The sequence below is a fragment of the Micropterus dolomieu genome, linkage group LG04, assembly GCF_021292245.1.
Source record: "Micropterus dolomieu isolate WLL.071019.BEF.003 ecotype Adirondacks linkage group LG04, ASM2129224v1, whole genome shotgun sequence".
Classification (NCBI taxonomy): domain Eukaryota; kingdom Metazoa; phylum Chordata; class Actinopteri; order Centrarchiformes; family Centrarchidae; genus Micropterus; species Micropterus dolomieu.
Window position 1 is genome coordinate 9,425,040 of NC_060153.1, and position 21,801 is coordinate 9,446,840.

The 21,801-nt window shown below is 39.4% G+C and overlaps 1 protein-coding gene across 5 annotated transcripts in view; it reads right to left on the reverse strand.

Moving 5' to 3' along the window:
* The window catches only part of npnta (nephronectin a), a 53,208-nt gene that overhangs the window by 27,424 nt on the left and 3,983 nt on the right, over positions 1 to 21,801 (reverse strand). For 2 of the 5 annotated variants that reach the window (XM_046047384.1, XM_046047389.1), the window contains exons 2-5: positions 16,275 to 16,375; positions 10,243 to 10,293; positions 6,406 to 6,498; positions 1,451 to 1,546 (exon numbers count right to left, since the gene is read on the reverse strand). In XM_046047384.1, coding sequence (XP_045903340.1) covers positions 1,451 to 1,546; positions 6,406 to 6,498; positions 10,243 to 10,293; positions 16,275 to 16,375 — 341 coding nt within the window. The remainder of the gene's footprint in view (positions 1 to 1,450; positions 1,547 to 6,405; positions 6,499 to 10,242; positions 10,294 to 16,274; positions 16,376 to 21,801) is intronic. The other 3 variants (XM_046047386.1, XM_046047385.1, XM_046047387.1) reach the window with 3 other exon arrangements.

Below are 21,801 nucleotides of genomic sequence, written 5' to 3' on the forward strand. Positions count from 1 at the left end.
TATTTGATTATGGCTATGATCTAAATTTATCAGTAGATATAAAAATTATTGAATGAAAATATAGAGCGAAATCCAAATGCAAACTTTGGATCTGTGTGTTTGCCTCTTGCAGCTAAACCCATATCATTTTGTGTTTGTATTAGTGCTTGCAAAAAGAGGTTATTTAAGCAGGCAGAAATGCAGGTGGAATGTTGTGCCAAAATAAATGCTGAAATTGCAAACACATAATCAGGGCTACAGTGCCTTTTAAAAGCCTTTTTTAAAAGCCTGTTGGAAAAAAATACTTCTTAATTCTATGTCAAAACTAAGTCAAAAAGACTTGACCTGTCCTTCAGACAGAAGGCTTAGGCTGTTCACACCTGCACACAGAAAAGCACACACACACACACACACACACACTCCCATCTTCACTCTTCACTTTTTTAATTAGCGGTGTCAACCTTGTTTTCCTCCCTGGTTTTCACAGTAAACAACTGGCATTCTCATTACTGCGATTACAGAAAACCATAGCAACACTGTCCATTGTCAGCATGGCAGAGAAACAGGTCTCCAGTTGCCTGCTGCACTGAAAAGCAGCCTAGAAATGTAAATGAGGGATTATTGAAATGGTCACATTCTCCGACAGAGGCAGCTCCTTGAGCATCATGCTAGACATAAGGCACAGCCAGGGCCTCCTCTAACTAGGGATAAAACAGACAAGGTGGAGAGAAGACTGAGAGAGGACACAGGGAGATGGAAAAAATTGAAAGATAACAGACAGATATGACCACCAACAGACAGTTCGACACAGCCCCAGGACTCCAGAAACCTGTGCGATAGCAGAGGTGGAAAGCCCCTCTGGGGTGTTCACTGTACTGTAAATGAACTGCTAAGACGCACCTGAAGTGATGCAAAGTGGAGTGATTTATTGGGTCAGCTCTACAGTGGAATGCTATGCTACATTCCCGACACGCCTCTATCACTGACAGAGAGATTAGCAGAGGGCTCTTCATTGGGAATATGCTTGTCTCTAAAGAAGATAAAACTTGGTTATAACTTAAAACCTTGTTCTAGTAGCGATGGAGGAGTCATGAGTGCTGAGTCCATGTCAATGATGGTTTTAAAGGGAAGGAGGAGCTCTTTGTTCCAGGTGCAAAAAAAAAAAAAAAAGGGAAAATGAGAGAGGCGAAGGAGGCAGAGCAATGAGGCAAAATCATGACGGCTCATTGGTGCTGAGAAACTTGGAGTGAAACAAAACAGAGGCAGATGTAGAGTGGTAAAGATTGTGACATGCTTGGCATTCATGCTGGTACTTCTACTGAAAAGCTGCTCTCAGGTGGTGTCTCTTCTGCCAAGGGAAGGAGAGGAAGCAGTAAGAAAATAGTTGAGAATGACATTCACTCCTCCTGAGTCCGCACTGTGCAGCACCATGCATGTTGCTGAGATGGGGAGGTCGATCGAAGAATCTCACCCTCCATCGCACCTCTTGCTGGCTGATGGTCCACAGGAAGAAAGATAGGAAGGTGACTGGCCCACAATGGTGGGGTTAAATAGTCCAGCTCTTCTTCTTTAGACAAAAGGAAGTAGGTTAGAGGGCATGGGGGGAGTGAAGGGGAAGGGGTTTGATTGAAGATAAAGTTGTAAATGGTGGAGGAAGAAGAGAGAAAGAAGGACGGAAAGAGAGAGAGAGAGAGAGAGAGAGAGAGAGAGAGAGAGAGAGAGAGAGAGCAATGTAGTGAGAATGAAAAGCACCAACCAATGGATTAGAACACCTCTGACCACACCACATTCCTGGAAAGTAAAGAGGAACATTATGCAGCAAAGAGGATTACACTTGTGGGAATTGGACATGAGCGCCGTATCAGAAAAAAAAAATTCTAGGGCACATGGGAGAAACAGTGAAAGTGTTATGTGTATATGTCCCTTCTGCTTCTGCTCTCTCCTCTCTTCTACTTTCCTTTCTTGTCATGAGGGTGAAATAGGATCTGAGAGAATTACAGTATCTCACGGATTCAATGGATCCCTTCTCAATTTGTATCTGGAGGTTCAAAGGTAGACAGGAGTTACCATTTAAAGAGGCAAATCATTGCTTGACTATAAACAGTTCAGCCTCTAGAATTTCAGCCCCTCCCCTTTCTGTCCACCCATTCAGCAACGTTTCCTCCGGCAGTAAGCTAACAACACCTATTGTTAAGTGACAGGAGGATGATACAGCGACCTCTGACTGTTTTGCACACTTCAAATCATTGAAGCTTTTCCCTATAGAGGGATGCAGTAACTAAACTGAGAAGTTATGCAAGCCTACTGCACTCTTGCCAACTCTTCTGAGGACACAAATATTTATCTGCAAATAGGCACCATGGATGGATATTAGTGTAAGACATTTTAGTAGCGAAAATTAATAATTCACTGAGAGAATTATCTAACAAGTGCAGCACTGTCTAATAAGAGTTTGTCTTTCTTCCAAAGCAAATGTATGTAGGCGTGCAAAATAGGTGCTACTCAACTTTATAGTCTGTAAATCCATATTCACATACATATGCTGGACAATAAATCTATAAATCACGTGAAATTGCAAGACAGGGTAGTTTTACTGGAACATGGGGCTTCGGTATCGTGCTACAAATCTCCCCCAGAGACAAATTCTGCATGATTATCTGATCTGAGACTGATACACATGGGACAAAAAAGTACATTATGCGGCATAAATAATAACATATAATAATATAATAATAACTGAATTCTACGACAGTTTGCAGCCATAGTAAAATAGACAGCATAGAGAACAGTCAAGTATGTTGACACATTCATTTAACAGGGCGAGTTTTTTGCTCTGTGATAACACAAAATAACCTCAAAGAATCTGCAGGCGGTGGATGGCATTATTGATCTGATCTCAACAACCACTTGGCCAGGTGCTGACATTTTAATGCTCCTTTAAAATTTGGCCTGTAGTCATGTAACACCTTCCTGCCATTCTACGTGACTTTTCATTGGCTCAGTAACAGAGGACTGTCCTACAAAGCAAGCACCTGGTAATGAGGACATACAGTCATACTGCCATAGTGTTTTATATTGAAATATGTTGCCTCTTCATATTTTTTGTTCAACCTTGGAAGTAACTTACTTGCTTACTCATCTTTACAGTGGAAATGTGACTTTATATTTCACATATCTTTTTATTCCAGTTCCTACATCCTACTTATAGAGGTCTGTTAAAGTCAAACATTACTTCATACCCCTTTAATGACCTTGTTACAAAATGGAACATAGATAAAACAAATACAATTTGGAGTAATTAGTCGATAATTGAAGGAAAATACACAGTTTGATGACATACATGCAATTCTTAAAATACTTGCAGCTGTATGTTTGAACGTTAACAGCAGACAGCCAGGAAGACAAACAGTAACAGAGAGGGATCTGCTTCTAAACCAACAACCCTAAAGTATCTGTCTACACCTAGACTGAATTAAATTCATGAGAAGATTAGTGGAAGTAATAACATTTTCCGAGACAGCAATGTGGATTTGCCAAGATAAAGCAGTGAAAGGTCCAGATATTGGCTAATATTCTAAAAACAGATCCAGTATACTTTCTTTAACCACAGTGCAAGACTATAATACTTCAAGTGGTATTAATTATATAGTTGGCTGTCAGACAATGAGGGAAAAGAAGAAAGCAGCATCTGGAGGCACTGCAGCTGTATTGCTTCTAATGTCTGAAACGTCATTCCGAAATATTTTAATAGTGTCTTAACAGCAGGTCAACTACACCTAATTAAATCCACCTGCACGGAATAATCATCTTATTAAAATGATTGGATCAGCGGGGAGATTCTGCTGCCAAACTGTTAAACAGATTATCCCTTTAATGAGTTTATTTGTGCAACAAAAGCGTATCTGTATGACAGATACAATTCTCATCAGCACCAAAGGTGAAGCACCTTCTGAAAATGATACAGATTCTCAAAGTAGTGCTTATTATTCTTAACAGATGAGTGCCTCTTAATTTAATGATGAACATAATCAGATCCATTCAAATGATATCCCATTCAGGTTTTGAGATTTTTTTATATAGGAAAAGTAATGAAAGCAAACACCAAGGTGAAATGATTTGGCAGGTAAAATAGTTGGCACTAAAAACAGAGATCTAGTCCATGAGGTATAAATTTCTCATTACGGTACCAGCTCACAAAGATTTGACAGAGGAAAATATGGCTATGATGCTGAGAGGGATGAAGTCAATACGGTACAGTATCTGCCATGTTTGTTCTCATGTTTCCTCTGCGGTTTGTTTTTGCTCCATACATCCCGTGTCCCAAAGGTGTTTAACACTCTTGTTAGCCAGAGTGCCTCCAGGGTCACACATCTGTCCACACCTCCCAGATATAGAGAGGAGGAATGTGTGACCATTTGTGTGTGCATGCAAAATACATATCTCTCTGTGCGTCTCTCTGTGCGTGCAGGTTTATATACAGTAAGTCTGCATTATTATATTTCAATTTCCACTACTCATTAGGCACCTTCCTTGGAGACATTATAATGCACAAAACGTACCAATCATTACGTGATTTAAAAGCTACAATTTAAAACATGTTAAGGTAGTTCAACTTAAAAACAATATTTTCCCTACTGCCCTACAAATGGCAGTTGACTGAATTAAATTTGAGTTTTCGGTTTAAAGTGGGAAAGGGACTGAATTGGATACAAACTTTCATCATGGTTCGCATTGGTTTCATTATTATAATAAGGGACAGTTGTGACTTAATATATAAAGACACACATTAAAGACATATATCAAAGCAATTTTTCATTGTGTCTTTTTTTCTTCACACTACAAAACAGACAATGCGGGCTGGGAACTCTGTTGCTGATGTGCTGAACATGCTTCTTTATTCACATTAATTTAATGAATTCAGTGAACTTGTTGAACTAATCACCTAAAATCAAAAGAGTCATGTTCAAAAATTTGAAATTCTAAGTTTAATTAACTTTAAATTATATATATAATATTATATATACATTAAGTTAATTCTAGAAGATTAGTTGATTCCACTAAATTGCCATATGATGTTTTACAGTGCATCAGGGTGACTACTTGACCTTTAGCAACAAGGAGACCAGGGAAGCAGCTTTGGGCAAATTATTTCACCCCTCCAGGTGAGTCTTCAAGATAAATGTAGGGCTCCAGAGGGGCAGGGTGTTAGAATGCTTCAAAACATTGGCAACCTGGCACATCAATAGTAAACCTCAAATCAATGTTTAACGGAGGCTGCATTTAAATGAGAAAATCTAATCTATGGCTTCTGAATAATTAAATTGGTTTCCATAGCGTGTGCCAGCTCAAAACAGAATCCAAGGTTATCTCCACCTAAATAGGCTGAAAGGGCAAATCTGCCACTCAAAGCTGAATAAAATGGTAAGCTCTGTAAAATGTCTAGAGCTTATTGGACAAATGGGGGTTCGATGGACACTTGAAAGTACAGTTTCATCTTGAAAGGTCTTGGAATCACATTTGTCAGATAAGTCTGTCTGAATGGTTGGCAGCAGAGTCTATTGTAGTTGGATATAGGACGGAGATCCTTTTTCCTCTCCCCTTTTGTTGCAGATTAAGACAAAGTGCAGCCGTCTGGCCGGGCAGACGGGAGCCACCTATAGCCTCAAAATGCTGGATGAGTCATTTGGAACATTCCGGAAAGGATTTCAACACCCCACCCCGACCTCACCCCCCTCCTCCACCAACTCAACCTTGTTTTTAATTATACACTATCCTATTCCTGTCTTAGGGCATGAATTCCAGGCTGCTTGGGTGCCTGTCAACTTACGGCTAACTGGGACGCTTTAACGCTTTTCAACATGTCCAATCTGTCAGTGATGAAAATGCACAAAAACTCACACACACACCACACACACACACTGAAGCACACTTTCAATAGCATTGGTTGCACTCAGCCAATCCGAGTTATCTCAGGTCAGTAATTGAGATGTTATCTTCACAGGAGAGGATGCACTTCTGGGATCATTCAACATAGCCTCACCACTCATTTCCATTCCAGCTGAATCAGCTCTCTCTTTCTCTCTCTCCGCCTCCTCCCCTTGTGATTACAGTATCTCACTATGGCCTGCTGGTGGCAAACCAGCTTCCGCTCCATGAGTAAGTGGTACCTGTAATACACTGGTGTTGTGCGGTGGAGACCTGGCCAAAATAAACTATGATTACCCTGCCATCACTCAGGGCAAGGGCATGTCAGCAGGCCTGTGTGTGTCCCTTGGTGACGGGCTTTCCAGTCATGAGTGTTCAGTAGGACCATTCTTTTTTTCTTTTTTTTTTAAGTGCCCTATGACAAATAAAATAATCGCGTGCAACTGCAAAGTAACAACTTTTTTTTTTCATAATGTCTACGAGTTCCAGGCGAGAGCTTACCTTGATTGCAGGTCTTGCCGGTGAAACCAGGGTGGCACTTGCACTTATTGGGTCCCACGCAGTCTCCGTGCTTACAGCCAGGCTGGCACAGAGCTATTCATGGAGGATTCAAAGGGTAAGAGACAGATCAGTGCAGCAACCTTGGAACACTACTTGTACAAGATCAGGATGACAAAGCACTTAATCCCACTACTTCTTGACTTGGCTGTAAATTATCTGTTTACCCCACATCACAGCAATAAGACAGCATGATGCCTCATTCATATAGGAAATGTGTTTGTTTCTTTCTCCTTGCGTGACAATGTTATTATCATTGACTAATGATAATAGAGCAGCCATTTACAGCTAGCCCCACCGTGTTTTTTTCACCCACATTGGACCGAGTTGGATCTTGGGAAAGTTTTATTGCCCTTACTGACAATAAATCATTTCACACTGCATGAGATAAATGAGAGGTTTGACATTTTAACACTAATTTTTGATTTTCCTGGTTCTAAAATGCAGCAGTGATATTTACACTGGCATCCAGCCAACAAGGATTACCTAGGCGAATACTATTCCCCCCTTAGACTGAAGTTGGAACAATTAGAGCACCAAAACAGTAGATTATAATTAGTGCCTCAGTAAAGCGCTGCCCTGTAGATCCTACATTGTGATATTTTGAGTGTGTACAGAGACGTGGTAGTCGCAGGAGCTGCACAGTTTCACTGTCTGTGTTCTGTCTCAGTGAGCTGGAGGCTTGCCCTGCTTATCTGACTGCGCTTCCTGCAGCTTGCTGCTAAGCATGTCTGATACACTGGGCCTCAGCCAAGTGTTACTAATTTTCATTAAAAGCTTCATTAATTCTGTCATAATACAGTGCAATCAGAGGACTTAATTATCACAGTGGTGGAAGAGGCAGTACATACGTGTGTGAGGGTGTGTGCATTTGAGAGAGTAGGGTGCTTATTACACCAGCAAGTTTGTTGTGTATCTGGAAAAGTGTAGTTTTATTTGTGGCAATACAGCCGTAGGGTTTATTATTTTGTTGTGTCAGTGATGTCTTACATATTACACCCGAACTACCTTCTTGGTACATAACCTCCATTAAGGAGTATTGTTTTTTGTTGGTCATTATAACGATTAGAAGGATAGTTTAAAAACTACTTAACAGACTTCATGGATAAATTAATGATGAACTGGTAACGGACATTCAGTAAATAGCACTGCATTAAAAAGATGCAAGGGGCTGTGTTGGTATTGTTGTAGATGCCAGTAAGAAGATGAAAAATGATCCAGGAAGTCTAGTTTGGGTGATAAATACATGATGTTTGGGGTTTATCAGAGCACTTCCGTTTATAATATTAGACAACAGTTTCTGGAGAGCTATCCTTTGCCTCAGCATGCCAACATTCTACTGGTGATGTAAACATCATATTCAGTTTGGATATTTTGAACTAGGCCTCACCTCAAATGTAGCATTTTCCGATTAAGACATGTGGGATATGCCGGATGTTATTCAGACCATTCTTTGGACATGTATACAGTGAATACTCATAAACATTATGAAAGAAATGGATATCAACAGGTTTTTGGATATGTGCAAATATTTCAAAACTGACCTTTTCAAGAAGATGGTTGAACTAAAGAGGGAGGCTGTGTTTGCCTCCTATTTTGATGCAATAAAGCAAAATGGCTCAAGCGGCTGCAGACATATGCACGGCTGCACGTGAACGTGAATATTAGTGGAATCCTGATTCTCGTTAGCCATGTAAACATCTTAGCGGGAATATTCTCTTTTTTGCAATGAGGGCTGAATATTTTTTACATATAAACACAGTCAATGTTAACGAGATAAAATTGTAGAATCACACTATTCACACCAAAAAGTAATTTACCAGCAATCGGCTTTTCCCACAGTATTTGATAGGTAGATCAAAAAATATTTTTTTGACACAATACTACGGTCGGCCTGAACACGTTCTTAGTTTAGTTCTTAGTGAGCCAACACTGCCTAACTGTGTCGTCTGTTTTACACAAACTGCCATAAACTTTGATCACACATGGCTTGCATATGTTTGCATTGAATTGTGCAGGTGGAGATATTCACTCTCTGTTTCTTTTTTTTACAATTATTTTTATAAATGCTAAAAATTAAGGTGAAAGATCCTTTAACACATACTGCAGGACATGTAACAGAACTGAAGAACAAAGGGTTGAATTATACTCTATATATGAAATGCATACTTTCAGAATTGAGTTACAATCTCAGAAATTTCCATTGATGCCTATCCAGCTTGCAGAGCAGAAGGGCGATCCAGGAAGAACAACTCCTCGGGTTTCGGTCTGTAACATTGTTCAAACTGAATTCAAAGGCACAAAGGTATGTGATGAATCCTTTAACTGCAGTCGATAACATCTCCAGACTCATTCCACTTTATTAGGCCATGTAATCAAATAGAAAAGTATTGTTAGCCCATTTGGAGAGGCACGTGATATAAGCTATGGTGGTAACACACAGAGGAGCAAAAGTTCAGATTTAGGAATTAAAAATGGCCCAATTTGTTGGAGGAAAAAGAAAATGGTTGTACTTTTCTGGAAGATGAAATTTATTAGACCTTGGTCTGGACAGCAGATAAAAGGAAAGATGCTTCTGATGTTGTTAGTTAGAGGGTAGTCAAGCAGAGTGCTTTTTGTTATCTTCCAACATGTAGAGGATTTGATTAGCAGGATCAGAGGCGGCCATCAACAGGCCTTTCCTCTGAGGGTATTTTAAGCCTCTGGCATGGCAGAGAGATCAGGGAAACGGCCAGTGTTCATTAACCACAGTAGAGGACACGGAGGACTAAAAATGGTCTTACCAGCTTGAAGGCCAAACATAGCATGTATGACCCTCGTTCCATGAACACCATCAAAACATGCCGAGTGATGACACACTTTCACTCTGGTTTACATCAGCCATTTCTCAGGACCACATACGGCTGGTACTGATGCAGATTCTTATGATTTATTGACAGTTCATAGATGCCCGACAGTAAATATGAAGGACAGTATGAATTTTTAATGGATACTAATATTGTGTATGAATTTTTATTCTAATATAATGCATTACTTCATCAAAATAAGGAAAAATCGTTACTTAGTTAATTACAAGTTGCATTGTCTTGCAACCAACTATGTAATTACCTTAGGCTGCTTGTAATGATTATTTAATTATTGGTTCAGGACTAATGTCAGCATATATAGGCTATGCAGATCATCTAGTATCTGGCCCGAGTTTTTTTTATCTTCTTGTTGTTTGTATGCACTGTCATCAATCGACCGGGTAATGTCATGATGATTACTTCATTTAAACAAGTGAAGTGATGAAGTATGATGGCATTGGCATTCTTAACATGACTGATCCTATCAAGATTTCTAAGTAGTTACACATGCTGAGCACCCTCAACCACAGTCAGTTTGTACTCTGCACCACATGGATGGATATATTACAGATATATTAATTAAAAAGCATTATGGATTTCAACTTAAAGGGTTTCATTACTATTTTAATGGGTCGACTAGAGATGCAGTTGAATCTTAATGAGACATTGAAGAACGTCAGCATAATTCATGTCAGAAGGCTTGAGGTGAAATCAGGTCTGCGGAGTGTAAGCTGTTTGCATAGATCTGAGGCCAGAGGGAAGAAGATGGCCGGTCTCAAGGGCCGTAAGGTGTTAGTGGTGTTCGGTGGGTTGTGTGTGTGTGTGTGTGGGGGGGCTTGGCTCTATAAATAAGTGAGTGAGCCCGGGATTCAGAGGATGTGCCCCCAGCGATACATGTCTAGCAAGATTATTTCAAGAAACATTTGGAGCTAACCTTGGGGCTGGCACCTTATCCCGGCTACTCTGTGAGTTAAGGCGTAGAGAGCTGCAAAACAAATAGCCAAACAAACAGAGGTTGTGGGCATTGTTTAGTCTTTGGTAGAAAAATAAAATAAACATGATGGTAGAGGGCAGAGCCTGCTGATTTTGACAAGCAAACGTTCCTGGAAAAAACAAAAACATGCACTCACACACAGTCTGGAGTTCTGGAGTCATACATATTCCCAGTTGCTGCTAGGTAATAAGTACAGCTGAATACATTTACAAATGAGTTTTAATAATTTAATAAACACTTTACGATACTGTAATTAATTAGGAGGTTGATCCTGATTCATCCCTAACTCATTCCTTTATTGTGTGCGCCGTATTGCAAATCTGTCTCAAGGGATTCTCTCTTATTTCTGAAAAAGATATTCCTTATCACTCAGATCTAAATGGAGGTGAATTAAGCAGTTGTCCCTCACACACTGTGAAACAGCCTTAAAATTACATCACAGCACTGAAAGCACCAACATCATTCAATGAGATCAAAGCATTTAATATAAAAATAAATGCTGCAGCTACTGGACTTTGAACAGATTGTTTGAAGTGCCTTTAAAGCCCGAATTGCTTCACATAATTCTGAACATGTGTCTTTTATTTCTTCATATATTGCCTCTAATTTTTACGAGCAAACCCGTAATTTTTTTTTACTTTATTACCCTCAGCAGCTGAAAAGGAACACATTTAGATGGGCCTTTACAGCCCAGTGATCATGAAAGAAAGTAGAGCAGACAAGGAAACTGCACAGAAAATCATGATAAAGTTAAACTGAGGTATCACTTTTCCGCTTTCATCGCTCACATTACCAATTCAAAAGTCCTGCCTTAATCCTGTCCAAACTATTTGTCGAAACAAAGACTGCACTCAATCAAACTAAATCCCGGTCTCAATGGATTTGTAAAATCCACCAGGACCTCTGAGGAAATAATAATGTGTGATCTATTTAATATGGAGGTGATACTCAACCCAGTTCCTTTACAACGCAGAAAAAAGTCTTGCTTCCAGAGCTGTTCTTAAGCCTTTGGGAAGACTGAAATTAATCAAAATCCAGTCAAACCCTTTGAGACATGTCCTAGTCAAGCACAAAGTCTTCATAAGCAAACTGCAAGGCAATTCAAGCCTTTCAGGCCTCTGAATTCTGACCATTAACATGTCACACCTTTTGATGGTTTACCTGTCAAAGCAGTGTATATTTTCCTGAGGTGTTTCATTGTTCCAGTATTTTACCTGGTCAAAACCTGAGACCTGTTGATTTGAATGTTAACTTGAATGTTTTTGTTTTCAAATCTCAAGTCAGGTCTTCAGGCAGCCGTCACTCGACAAGTCCAAGTCACGTTTAAAGTCTTTCTTTTTGTAGCTACAGTATCAGTAGGAGTACAATCCAACCCTATCTCCAGACAAGAAAGTTGATATCGGAAGATTCTACAAAACCCCAAATTACACTGAATTACTTTTTTATGTTCACTGCCAATGTGTTTAGGGGGGCAGCTGAATGATGAATCACTGGATGAGACAATATCTGAACGTTGCAACTATGTTAATGCCAATGCTAGGGAAAGAAGTGGTTATGGCAAATAAACGATGGTTAATGTATGGTTACGGTTATGGAAAGATTGGGATTTAGGTATAGTGAAATAAAAAAACAAACAAACAAACAAACATTAATTGCAGGCCTTTGAACAGACATGGACTTCTGAATCCGCCACCCCACCCATCACACCCTTGCTACATACATGGCACACTTCCGTCATTGGACATTATCATGAGTGCAGAATGGTCCAATTTGAACATAATTCAGATGAATACTGGGCTGTATTATCATGAGTTCTTTAGTGAGTACACTAAAGTTGTTATGAATTAATGAATATCTGTCTTCTTGATTTTCCGAGCAAAAGCTGAAAAAATTTTACTTTTCAAAAAATCTAATATGGATGAAACTAGCCTGAACTTCAAGTCAGGCTCACATATCTGACGTGACTGACTGAGTGGACCATTTGGATAAAAAGTCAGTGGGATCAACTTGTCGACTAGACAGTTTTCCATCTTCGTCAAGAATGGAGATGAAAATATATTTTTTTTTAAAGTATTACTGGAAACTGTATTACACTGGAAGTGTAATTGCTGAACAAATGTTCAAATGCTCCCAGTGGCAGTAAAATGATCATGATGGCAGCTGGTTAGAATAAGTAGCTTCAAGTGTGGCTCTGCCTGCCGGATGGCCTGTCAGAACATTATAAGTGGAGCTTCAGTTTACTATAAATCTAAAGCTCCCCTCTCTCTCTTTCTCCATCTGCCCGGTTTTCTCACTTGTCTCCCTCTTCCGACGTCTCTCTCCAACTCTAGCAGCAATCATCTCTAACTCCTTACCTCTGAACCATTTCCCTTACAGCACAGGATTTTTACTTTCTCCAACTTTAAGTCCTTTCTGCCCTCTCTCTCTCTCACTCTTTCAGTTCTGGAAAAATCAAGGTTGATCTATTGAGTTTCTCATTCTTTTAGAGAAGTTGGACAAACTGATCGCGGAGCTCCGTGTCTAAGAAAGCCACAATCCAATTGCTCCAAATGAAACTCTTTTATCGTCACAAAAACTTGCCAAGAACTGAAATCTGTAACAACTATATCCTCTCACACACACATACACCCCCATGATTACCCTTTATTTCTTTCTCAAACCTTCCACCTCCCTCCTCTACGGTTTAAATCAGCACCTTACTGACTTGATGGAATACTGATTGTAGTCTCAAGTGAAAGGATTTGAGCTGTGCACCCAGTCAGGGGCATTTGGAAGCATTAAGGCAAGCACTCACTGAATGATTTAACTCACAGAACAGACATGGTTTTGATGAAAAAAGAAAAGTGGTTTGAGTGTTGTGTGAAAGTACTGTAGCAGCTTGATATGGTGGTTAAGCTCAAAATTAGCTCATATTTTTGGATCAACATTGGGATATGTGAGACTCCAGAACAAAAAAGAAAACATGTTCACACACTGCTGTTTGGTCTGCTCGGGTTATTGACGCAAACATGACCTTTCTAATGTATGTGCTTAATTTATTATTGAATGAATGTCACCTAAGATGCGCCATCGTCCTTGTTGTCTACAAGCAAAACAATTAATATTTTGTCTTATGGAACTGTAACTATGCTGTTGTTGTTGCTGTTTCAATTTTCATCAATGTTTGGGTTTTAAGTGGGTAAAATATGGATCCATGAATCACATCTTGCACCCTAATCTAAGCTTCCGTGATAATAAAGTCATCCTATTCTGTCTGGTCCTCATCCAAAACCCACATCTATTCCACCTTGAATTGCCAAACCATGGGAAGCTGTAAAGGCAGAGAGCCCAGTACAGATGCACTGGGAGGTATTGGGCATTGAGATGGCTGACTCCTGCCAGGATTACTGCTGAGTCTGGCCTCATGTTCAAACAAACACTATCGAATGATACAATTGAGCTGTCTGAGTGGTGCTTTTGCCTAAATCATTCCAGCACAGACTGTGTAGTTCAAGTGTCAAGGCCTTGGAAAAAGGTAGGAGGTTTTTGAACAGGGCCAAATATTACATTAAAAAAAACCTCTAATTTACAACCACGAATCCACCACGAATCCACCACCTCCAAGTTTTTTTCTGACTCCAAGAGTTTACGCAATAATAAAATTATCATATTTTGTGTCTAACAGACATCAAGCGAGACGTGGATAAAAAGCAGATTTGTGTTGCAAAGACCTTAGGTTAGTCTGGGTAAAAGGGATACAAAACACTGGGGCCATGAACTGAAGTAATACTGTTTATATTCTCCAGAACAAAATAAGAAATCCTGCAGTGCACTCCAACATCAAGTGACAAAATGGCACTCTGCCACTTTTACATGAAATTAAAGTAAAAAATAGCAGCTAAACCCAGCAAAAAAAAAAAGGGACAACGGATGAAAAATAGCCTTTTGGCTAATTCTGGTGCATTTGCAGCAATGTTAATTAATGCACACTGTCCCTGTCAAATAAACTAATAAATAAATTTAACAACATTTTTGCTGCAGCAACACAAACCTTTGGACCCAACAAGCAGTGTGTGAAATATTTTCCACAAAAAATATACAGGCCAGCTACAGTTAATCATGACATGATGAGTTTCGATATTATAAGAACATAAATCAGAATATGGTCATTTCAGAATGAAAAACGCAAAATGAGTGAATTAATAAATAATATTTTAACAAGATATAAATATGTGGCCAGAACCGACATGCAGAGTTATGAACCACAGCAGGAATCTAACAGCCCATAATATGGAGCTTCCAAAAAATCTCAACTTTTAAGAATTTGTATGTTACATTCTGTTTTGTATTTCCACTGTTTTACGGACTGGGACATTTTTCACATGATTCACTGAAAATGCAATGGCGCTTTTCACTGATTAAAAAGAGAACATGCCATGTGTGCTTTGGTAGAGAAGAGCAGATGTGTGGGACAACACATTGATGACATTGATTTTCTTTCACGTTTATGTGAACTTAAAATGGAAAATGATATGCCAATGAAGATGGAAAAAATTCCAATAGAGGATGGACAACACCAGAAAGTAGAGAGAGATAATTTGAAAGATCAACTTGTGAAAGTTACAGGTCTCAAACAGCAACAGCAAAATTTATCAATGATGATCAAAGTGGTTGCAGTAGTGAAATGTTGGTTACTGCTGTGTTCTTGTGTTTATTACAGTTGTCCTTTGTTGTGATGTGATGGCTTAACTAATCACAATTGAGCATATCCAAATTTTTGTTTTAGGATGACATGCCTGAAGCGGGTGGAAAACAGTGGAATCAAAACCAGAACCTGTGACAATGGCTATATATTAAATCCATTCAATAAATCCACATTGCATATATTGAGTTAGATGAGAAGATCAATACCACTCTTAAAATAAAGCTACAGCTAGAAGCCAAATAGGTTAGCTTAGCATAGAGACTGGAAACAGCTAGCCTGACTCTGTCTAAAGAAATCCACCAACCAGAACCTCCAAAGCTCACTAATGATTATCTTCTTATTCATTAATGTGTAGTGTAGCAGCAGTTTTAGATTAGCCAGGCTAACTATTCCCCCCTTTTACAGTCTTTATTCTGAGCTAATCAACAGCTGACCATAGCTTCATTTTGAACAGACAGATATGAGAGTAGTATTGATTTTCTTGCCTAAGTCTTGGCAAGGAAACAAATAAGTGTATTTTCAAAAATGTCTAACCATTCCTTCAAGTTGCTAATTTCCTGCTGTGGAAAAGGCCTGTGTTAACCCCTTCTTGATTAAAACTCCACAGCAAAGCAGCAGCTAATACCAGCACAGGTACCAAGCCATGCAGAAGATTTCAGGCAACTAGCCAGATTTAAAACACATGGTAGTATATTCACACATCCCTGGTTAGCATTACAGGAGAGCACAGGCTCTTTACACAATGTAAATATGTCGAAAATGTGACGTGTTGATATTTCATATGGTTCATCTTACACAGGCGTGTGGTACTAACAGGACACATCCTCTGAATCCTTTAAGTAGTATTGCTGAATGTACCGATGAGTTGAGGTTTGTCTGTACACCATGGATTGTGATTTTTCTTGTTCAGGCAGTGTTAGCTAGCTTGTTTTTGGACAGTAGTGATCTATAATCAATGTCTTATCTACCCTTGGATCTGGTACAGCTGCAGCTACGGTCTCTCCCTCATTATGGCCACCCGCAGTGTGAATATAAATGTCAGCCAGTCCTCCAGTCCAGCCAGCCATTATCATCAATCTTTCCTCAAACATTGTCCCAGGTGTGATGCTCCATTAGCTGTACTGTTGTGAGAATGTGCATGTTTATGTGTTTCCCCAAGCCTCTAGTTACTGTGCTAGCGTTACAGTGTCTCCGCTGTCTAATAGCATCTCTGTCCCCAGCTTGAAACCTCGCAACCTTGTTAGCCCTGTTTGCCCCCAGCAGCAGCAGCAGGCACGGTGGCACTCACGCTGGCAGTGACCCCAGGAGCGACGTGTCCATCCCCAGCAGCAGTCCACCCTGGCCCCGTATCGACACAGACCATTGGACGAGGCCATCTGCCGTGGCCACCTGTGAGGGGATGATATAATTAGTTCACAGCCAATTAAAATGTCTTAATGAAAAGCAGGGGTCTTTTGAATGTTGTTTGGAGGGAGGCTTTCAAACATTCACATGATTCATTTCATTTTCCGGCTGTATAGAGAAAATATAAAAGTGTGTGTACTTTTGTATAAATATAAAAGTAATTATCGTTTTTTTTCACCTGTTTGTTTTTAAGGTTTATGTGGGGGAGTTTTTCCCAGATAAGGTGTCATAAATTTTACAGATTGTAAAGAAAGTTTGTGATTTTGGGCTATATATTTATAAAACTAACTTGACTAATCTGTGTCTGTATTTTTAAGTATATTATAGCTCTTCAATAGCGCTGAAGGGCTCAAATTCTACTACATGTACTGTACTTGAGTATGCAAGAAAGAAAATGCACCTTTGTAGTGAGAGCATTAATACAGCAGTGATATTTGTCAATTCACAGTAAACAGTGAAAAATGCTTCCCAGATTCAAAGGTCATATCTCCCATTTGACTCACCTTCTGGCTAATAGTCCAAAATGCAGAGACTATCATTCAAGACAAAGACCAGCATCAAATAGTCAAATATGAGATGTTGGAATCAGGAAATGTTTGCCATTACTGCTCAATAAAACAATGAATGGATTTTCAAAATAGTTGCTATAGCAATAGCAAAATTAATAAAAACTATAACACACTACATTTTCTCAGGGTGCCCGAACACGACTATTAACTGCTCTCCTATAGCAGATCTTTGCGTCATGGAAATAAAACTGATAGCACATAAGATCATGTTGGTTTGTGCGATGTCAAATTGGAGACCTGTGTTGAAAGCCTGCCAGACCCAATTTGAATATAGCCTTCAGTGTGCATCAGTAAACCAGTGACACTCACATAGTGGAAGAACACATTACTGTTGCGTTATTATAGGGCTTGTGAGACAGATTTGAAGCCATGTACTGCCTGGTGCTCTTGAAAATACAGTATATGTCCTATCTCCATTTATCACATCAGCACATGTCAGAGAAAGCGTTCATGTACCGTATGTTTAAAGAATCTATCCGACAATTTCATGACAGTGGAAGATAATATGATTCCTGCTGCAGAGAGAACACGCATGTATTAATGTTGTGTAGAAATATAGATTATTTCCCAACCACTGCAATTCCTCTAAGAGAAATTACAGCCGGATGTTTTTGTTACACCATGTTCTATTCTGCTCAGAGCAAGAAATAGCTTCTTGGCAGACAGTGCGTGTGGATTACCTTTTTATCTGCACCAAGGCTCACCACATATTTATGGAGAGAATAGGGCGAAGGAATGAGTCCATTTAAGGATACTGATGAAAATCCAAGCAGACTTTGAGAGCCTGGCAGTGAGATGTTACCTAAACTCTAGCAAATAGTCAATGAATCAGAAGCTAGGAAAGATCAAGCTGAGAGAATTGTTTTCCTAAATGTACAATAAAGATATTGCTCTTTCATTAACATTATAAGAGGTCTTGAACACATGGGAGCTTTGTGTAGATCACTGAATAAATCCAATATATGAAAACTGAATGACCTGAACTGTGTTTAACAGAGGAGCTTAAAAACACTGTAATCTAGTTATAAAACAAAGGAGAAACTCTCTTGATATACTTCCTTTCCACAAAGATGCTTTCTTTTGTGTCTTGATGAGAGAGCTGGGCTGTTGCTCAGTATTCAAGGCACATCCTTTGCCGCTATCCCTGCCTGTTAGTGTCTCTACGCCAAGATGAGGAAATGCTAATGCTTGCCCCCGCTGCCAATCACCTCATTGGAAAAAAAACAGATGGATGCTAAGTGAGAGTGGCAGATCCAGGGAAAATGTTTGTCTGCTGCCTGGCAAGCAGGAAGGCAGTCAGGCATGGCAGGGAGAAACTCCATGCACACAGTAAGAGGGGAGAGAAAAACGAAAGGGAAATAGGAAATAGGGATAGGGAAGCAAAGGAAAGGAAAAGCAAGGAAAATGTAAGAAAACAGAAAAAGAGAGGTCTTGACAGCAGCCAGGTTTAGATGCCCTTATCTCTGTGAGTGACATGCACCCACACATGCACAAACATGGCACCTGCTGTCCCTCCAAACTGTAAACATACTACATAAAACAAAACAAGAAGATCTCTGCCTGTGGCAAAACTCACTAAAGTTGGAGGATGGTGACACCTTTAAAAACATCTGACAACCTCCCATTTCAGTGATTTTTAAATCTGGTAACTGGAAGCTGATTTCATTGTCATGTTCTTATACACACTTGAGTTTATTAATCAGTGTGCATAAAGTAATTATCATCTTACAATATGGAGGCATCATGTTGGAAGAGTCTATGTTGCTATCGGTGCACCTGCTTCTGTATAACGTAATTGGTCACATATTATTTTGCAGTTATATGACATTACAAAGTAATCACTGCACATGATGAATCCCAGTGGAAAGCGGCCCGTGCCAGAAACACCATCACATTTAACAGTTTTCAAAAGATTCTGTGGGTTAAAGACATGCTTTGTCTTCTGCCAGAGCTCCACATAACTGCAAAAAAGTCCAGGTCTTGTCTCCCTTGTACATTGTGCTTTAATGGCCCTGAATAAAAGCTCTTTTGAAATGTCAGGCCAGTCATTAATACCAGAAATTCTGTCATAGATCATCCCTGTGGTCATTTCTTTGTGATTTAGTGGTGTTTAGCACCAATCTTGTTCCTTTTGGCAGCATCAAAAAAATCCAGCAAATTGTTTGACAGATGCTTGTTACTCTACCAGCTCTTCTTTTCCAGCCTCTTTGAAAGTCTTTATGTAATCACATTTAACAGTGTTAGATCAATTAGGTGACTGACCGAAAATGAATCATCAACTATCTTTATATAATAAATTAGTCTTAAATAAAATTTTTAAGCAATATAGTCAAAAATTCACTGGTTCCTAGTGTTTAAAAAATAAGTACTGTTTTTCCTTTTTCTCTATGATAGTTTATAGAATATTTTTGGGTTTTGGACTGTCAAGGTAATTTGAAGACATTACCTTGCCTGCCTTACCTTGCCTCTACAAAAATTCCTTTGTAGATTGATATCCAAGGTCAATGAAATATAGCATTATTATCAAAATGGAAACAACAGGCAGACGAGGCAGCCATAAAATTCAGATGGAACCATAGACCGTATGAATAGGAAAAGTCAATGGATATCTTGGATTTCAAATCTAAGATTTTTAGTTGTTTTTCTAGTAGCAGGAAATGATAATATGGTAGAGCTAGTGGAGCTAATATTTAGTTTGCCTGGAGGATTTAAAAAATGATAATAAAGTAAATATTATATATATATATATATATATATATATATATATATATATAATTTGAGGAGCATGACATTTGACTGTCTGACTCAGACTCTGAGCAAAAGAGTACAGTTTGAACTCCTACGGGCTCCCAGTGGGCGAGAGGTGTCTGGGAGGTCTGTTTGGTGCAGCGAGAGCAATAAGAAGACGGCAACCTCATGAGATGCAACAGGTCCTGGATTATTGAATCAAACATTTTCCTCTAATGCTTTCTCTTACACACTCATATATAAACACACACACATGCACACACACACGATGAATATGGAATCCCGTTTCATGTTCTCACTCTTCACTTCATGCTGAATGCAGCCCGTGGCAGTTGTTCACCTCAACGCGCTCTGAACTCAAAACTGAGGGTTTAATAAAATTCATCAGCTCACGGTTTCATCACATCAACACTGCAGCAATGTCAACAATGTCAATGTCAACATATTTTTCATTTCTTGGAACATTTATGGCTTGAAAATCACAACTAATCTCAATCAACAATTGGAGTTACGGTCACACTGCACAAAAAAGAAGAGCATTTTTTTTTTTTTGATACATCTTGTCCCCAGTGATATTCTACTGAATGGAAAGCTGGCATATCAAATGGACGTGAGCATAATACCTGTATTTAATACCCAGAGGCTCTGAATAATGTTCCTAAATTGCACTAAGCCTTAAAGGAACTCAAGCGGATAATTATTACCCTTCATGCATACCCTGTGACACCTCTTCTCAAGCACAGAATATCAGACAAGGTTCTTCCAGCAGAACTCGAGAGGTTTAGATGCACTATGGGGACGGCATACTTCTTCCATTGTTTTACTAATGGATACACAGCTGGCTGACTTCCCCTGCCTGACAGTGAAGAGTAGTCAGTCCATCACTCACAGAGGAGCAGTGTGGGGTGTAACAGGATAATCAGGACCATGAAGGTTTTGTCCTCATTCAGAGCGATGATAATTTAATCTATCTATCTATCTATCATCCGTCCATGAATCCATACTGAAGCATGCAAAGCATGGCTGTTAAATGCCTTTTCCTCACAAACACCCATTGGAGGTTGATTGCTGCATTTGTAGCATTTTGTTGCGAAAGACTTGTTCGAACCTGCCAAGCTCAGCTGACGGCACGAGCTTGTGGAGCCTTAAGGTGCCTACCGTCTTAATGGACCACCTCAGCAGAGCCAGATCTGCATGCAGACTGCCAAGTCTCTCACATTAACACACAGCACCATGTGGGATATTGACAAATATCTGAGGTAAAGATTTAAAGTGAGATATCAGCCGGCTTATTAAATCTAAATCTATTAAATCTCTTTTATACAAAGAAGACACAGTGGAAGATATTCACTGAGTGGCCAGAAGAATAAAAACACCTGTATGATGTAATGAAATGCAACACAATAGCCCTGCAGTAGACATGACTGAAAATGCTTTTGTTGACACTTCTGATGTAGTATTATGTGGGTTGACTCAATTCTGAGGCATTCCCAAGCTGTACATTGATGCACTTCAATAGAGCACCATATTAAAAAAAACGCCTGCCTCATTCACATACAGGTGCTGGTCATATAATTAGAATATCATCAAAAAGTTGATTTATTTCAGTAATTCCATTCAAAAAGTGAAACTTGTATAATGTATACATTCATTCCACACAGACTGATATATTTCAAGTGTTCATTCCTTTTAATTTTGATGATTATAACTGACAACTAATGAAAATCCCCAAATCAGTATCTCAGAAAATTAGAATATTGTGAAAAGGTTCAATATTGAAGACACCTGGTGCCACACTCTAATCAGCTAATTAACTCAAAACACCTGCAAAGGCCTTTAAATGCTCTCTCAGTCTAGTTCTGTAGGCTACACAATCATGGGGAAGACTGCTGACTTGACAGCTGTCCATAAGACGACCATTGAGACCTTGCACAAGGAGGGCAAGACACAAAAGGTCATTGTTAAAGAGGCTGGCTGTTCACAGAGCTCTGTGTCTAAGCACATTAATAGAGAGGCGAAGGGAAGGAAAAGATGTGGTAGAAAAAAGTGTACAAGCAATAGGGATAACCGCACCCTGGAGAGGATTGTGAAACA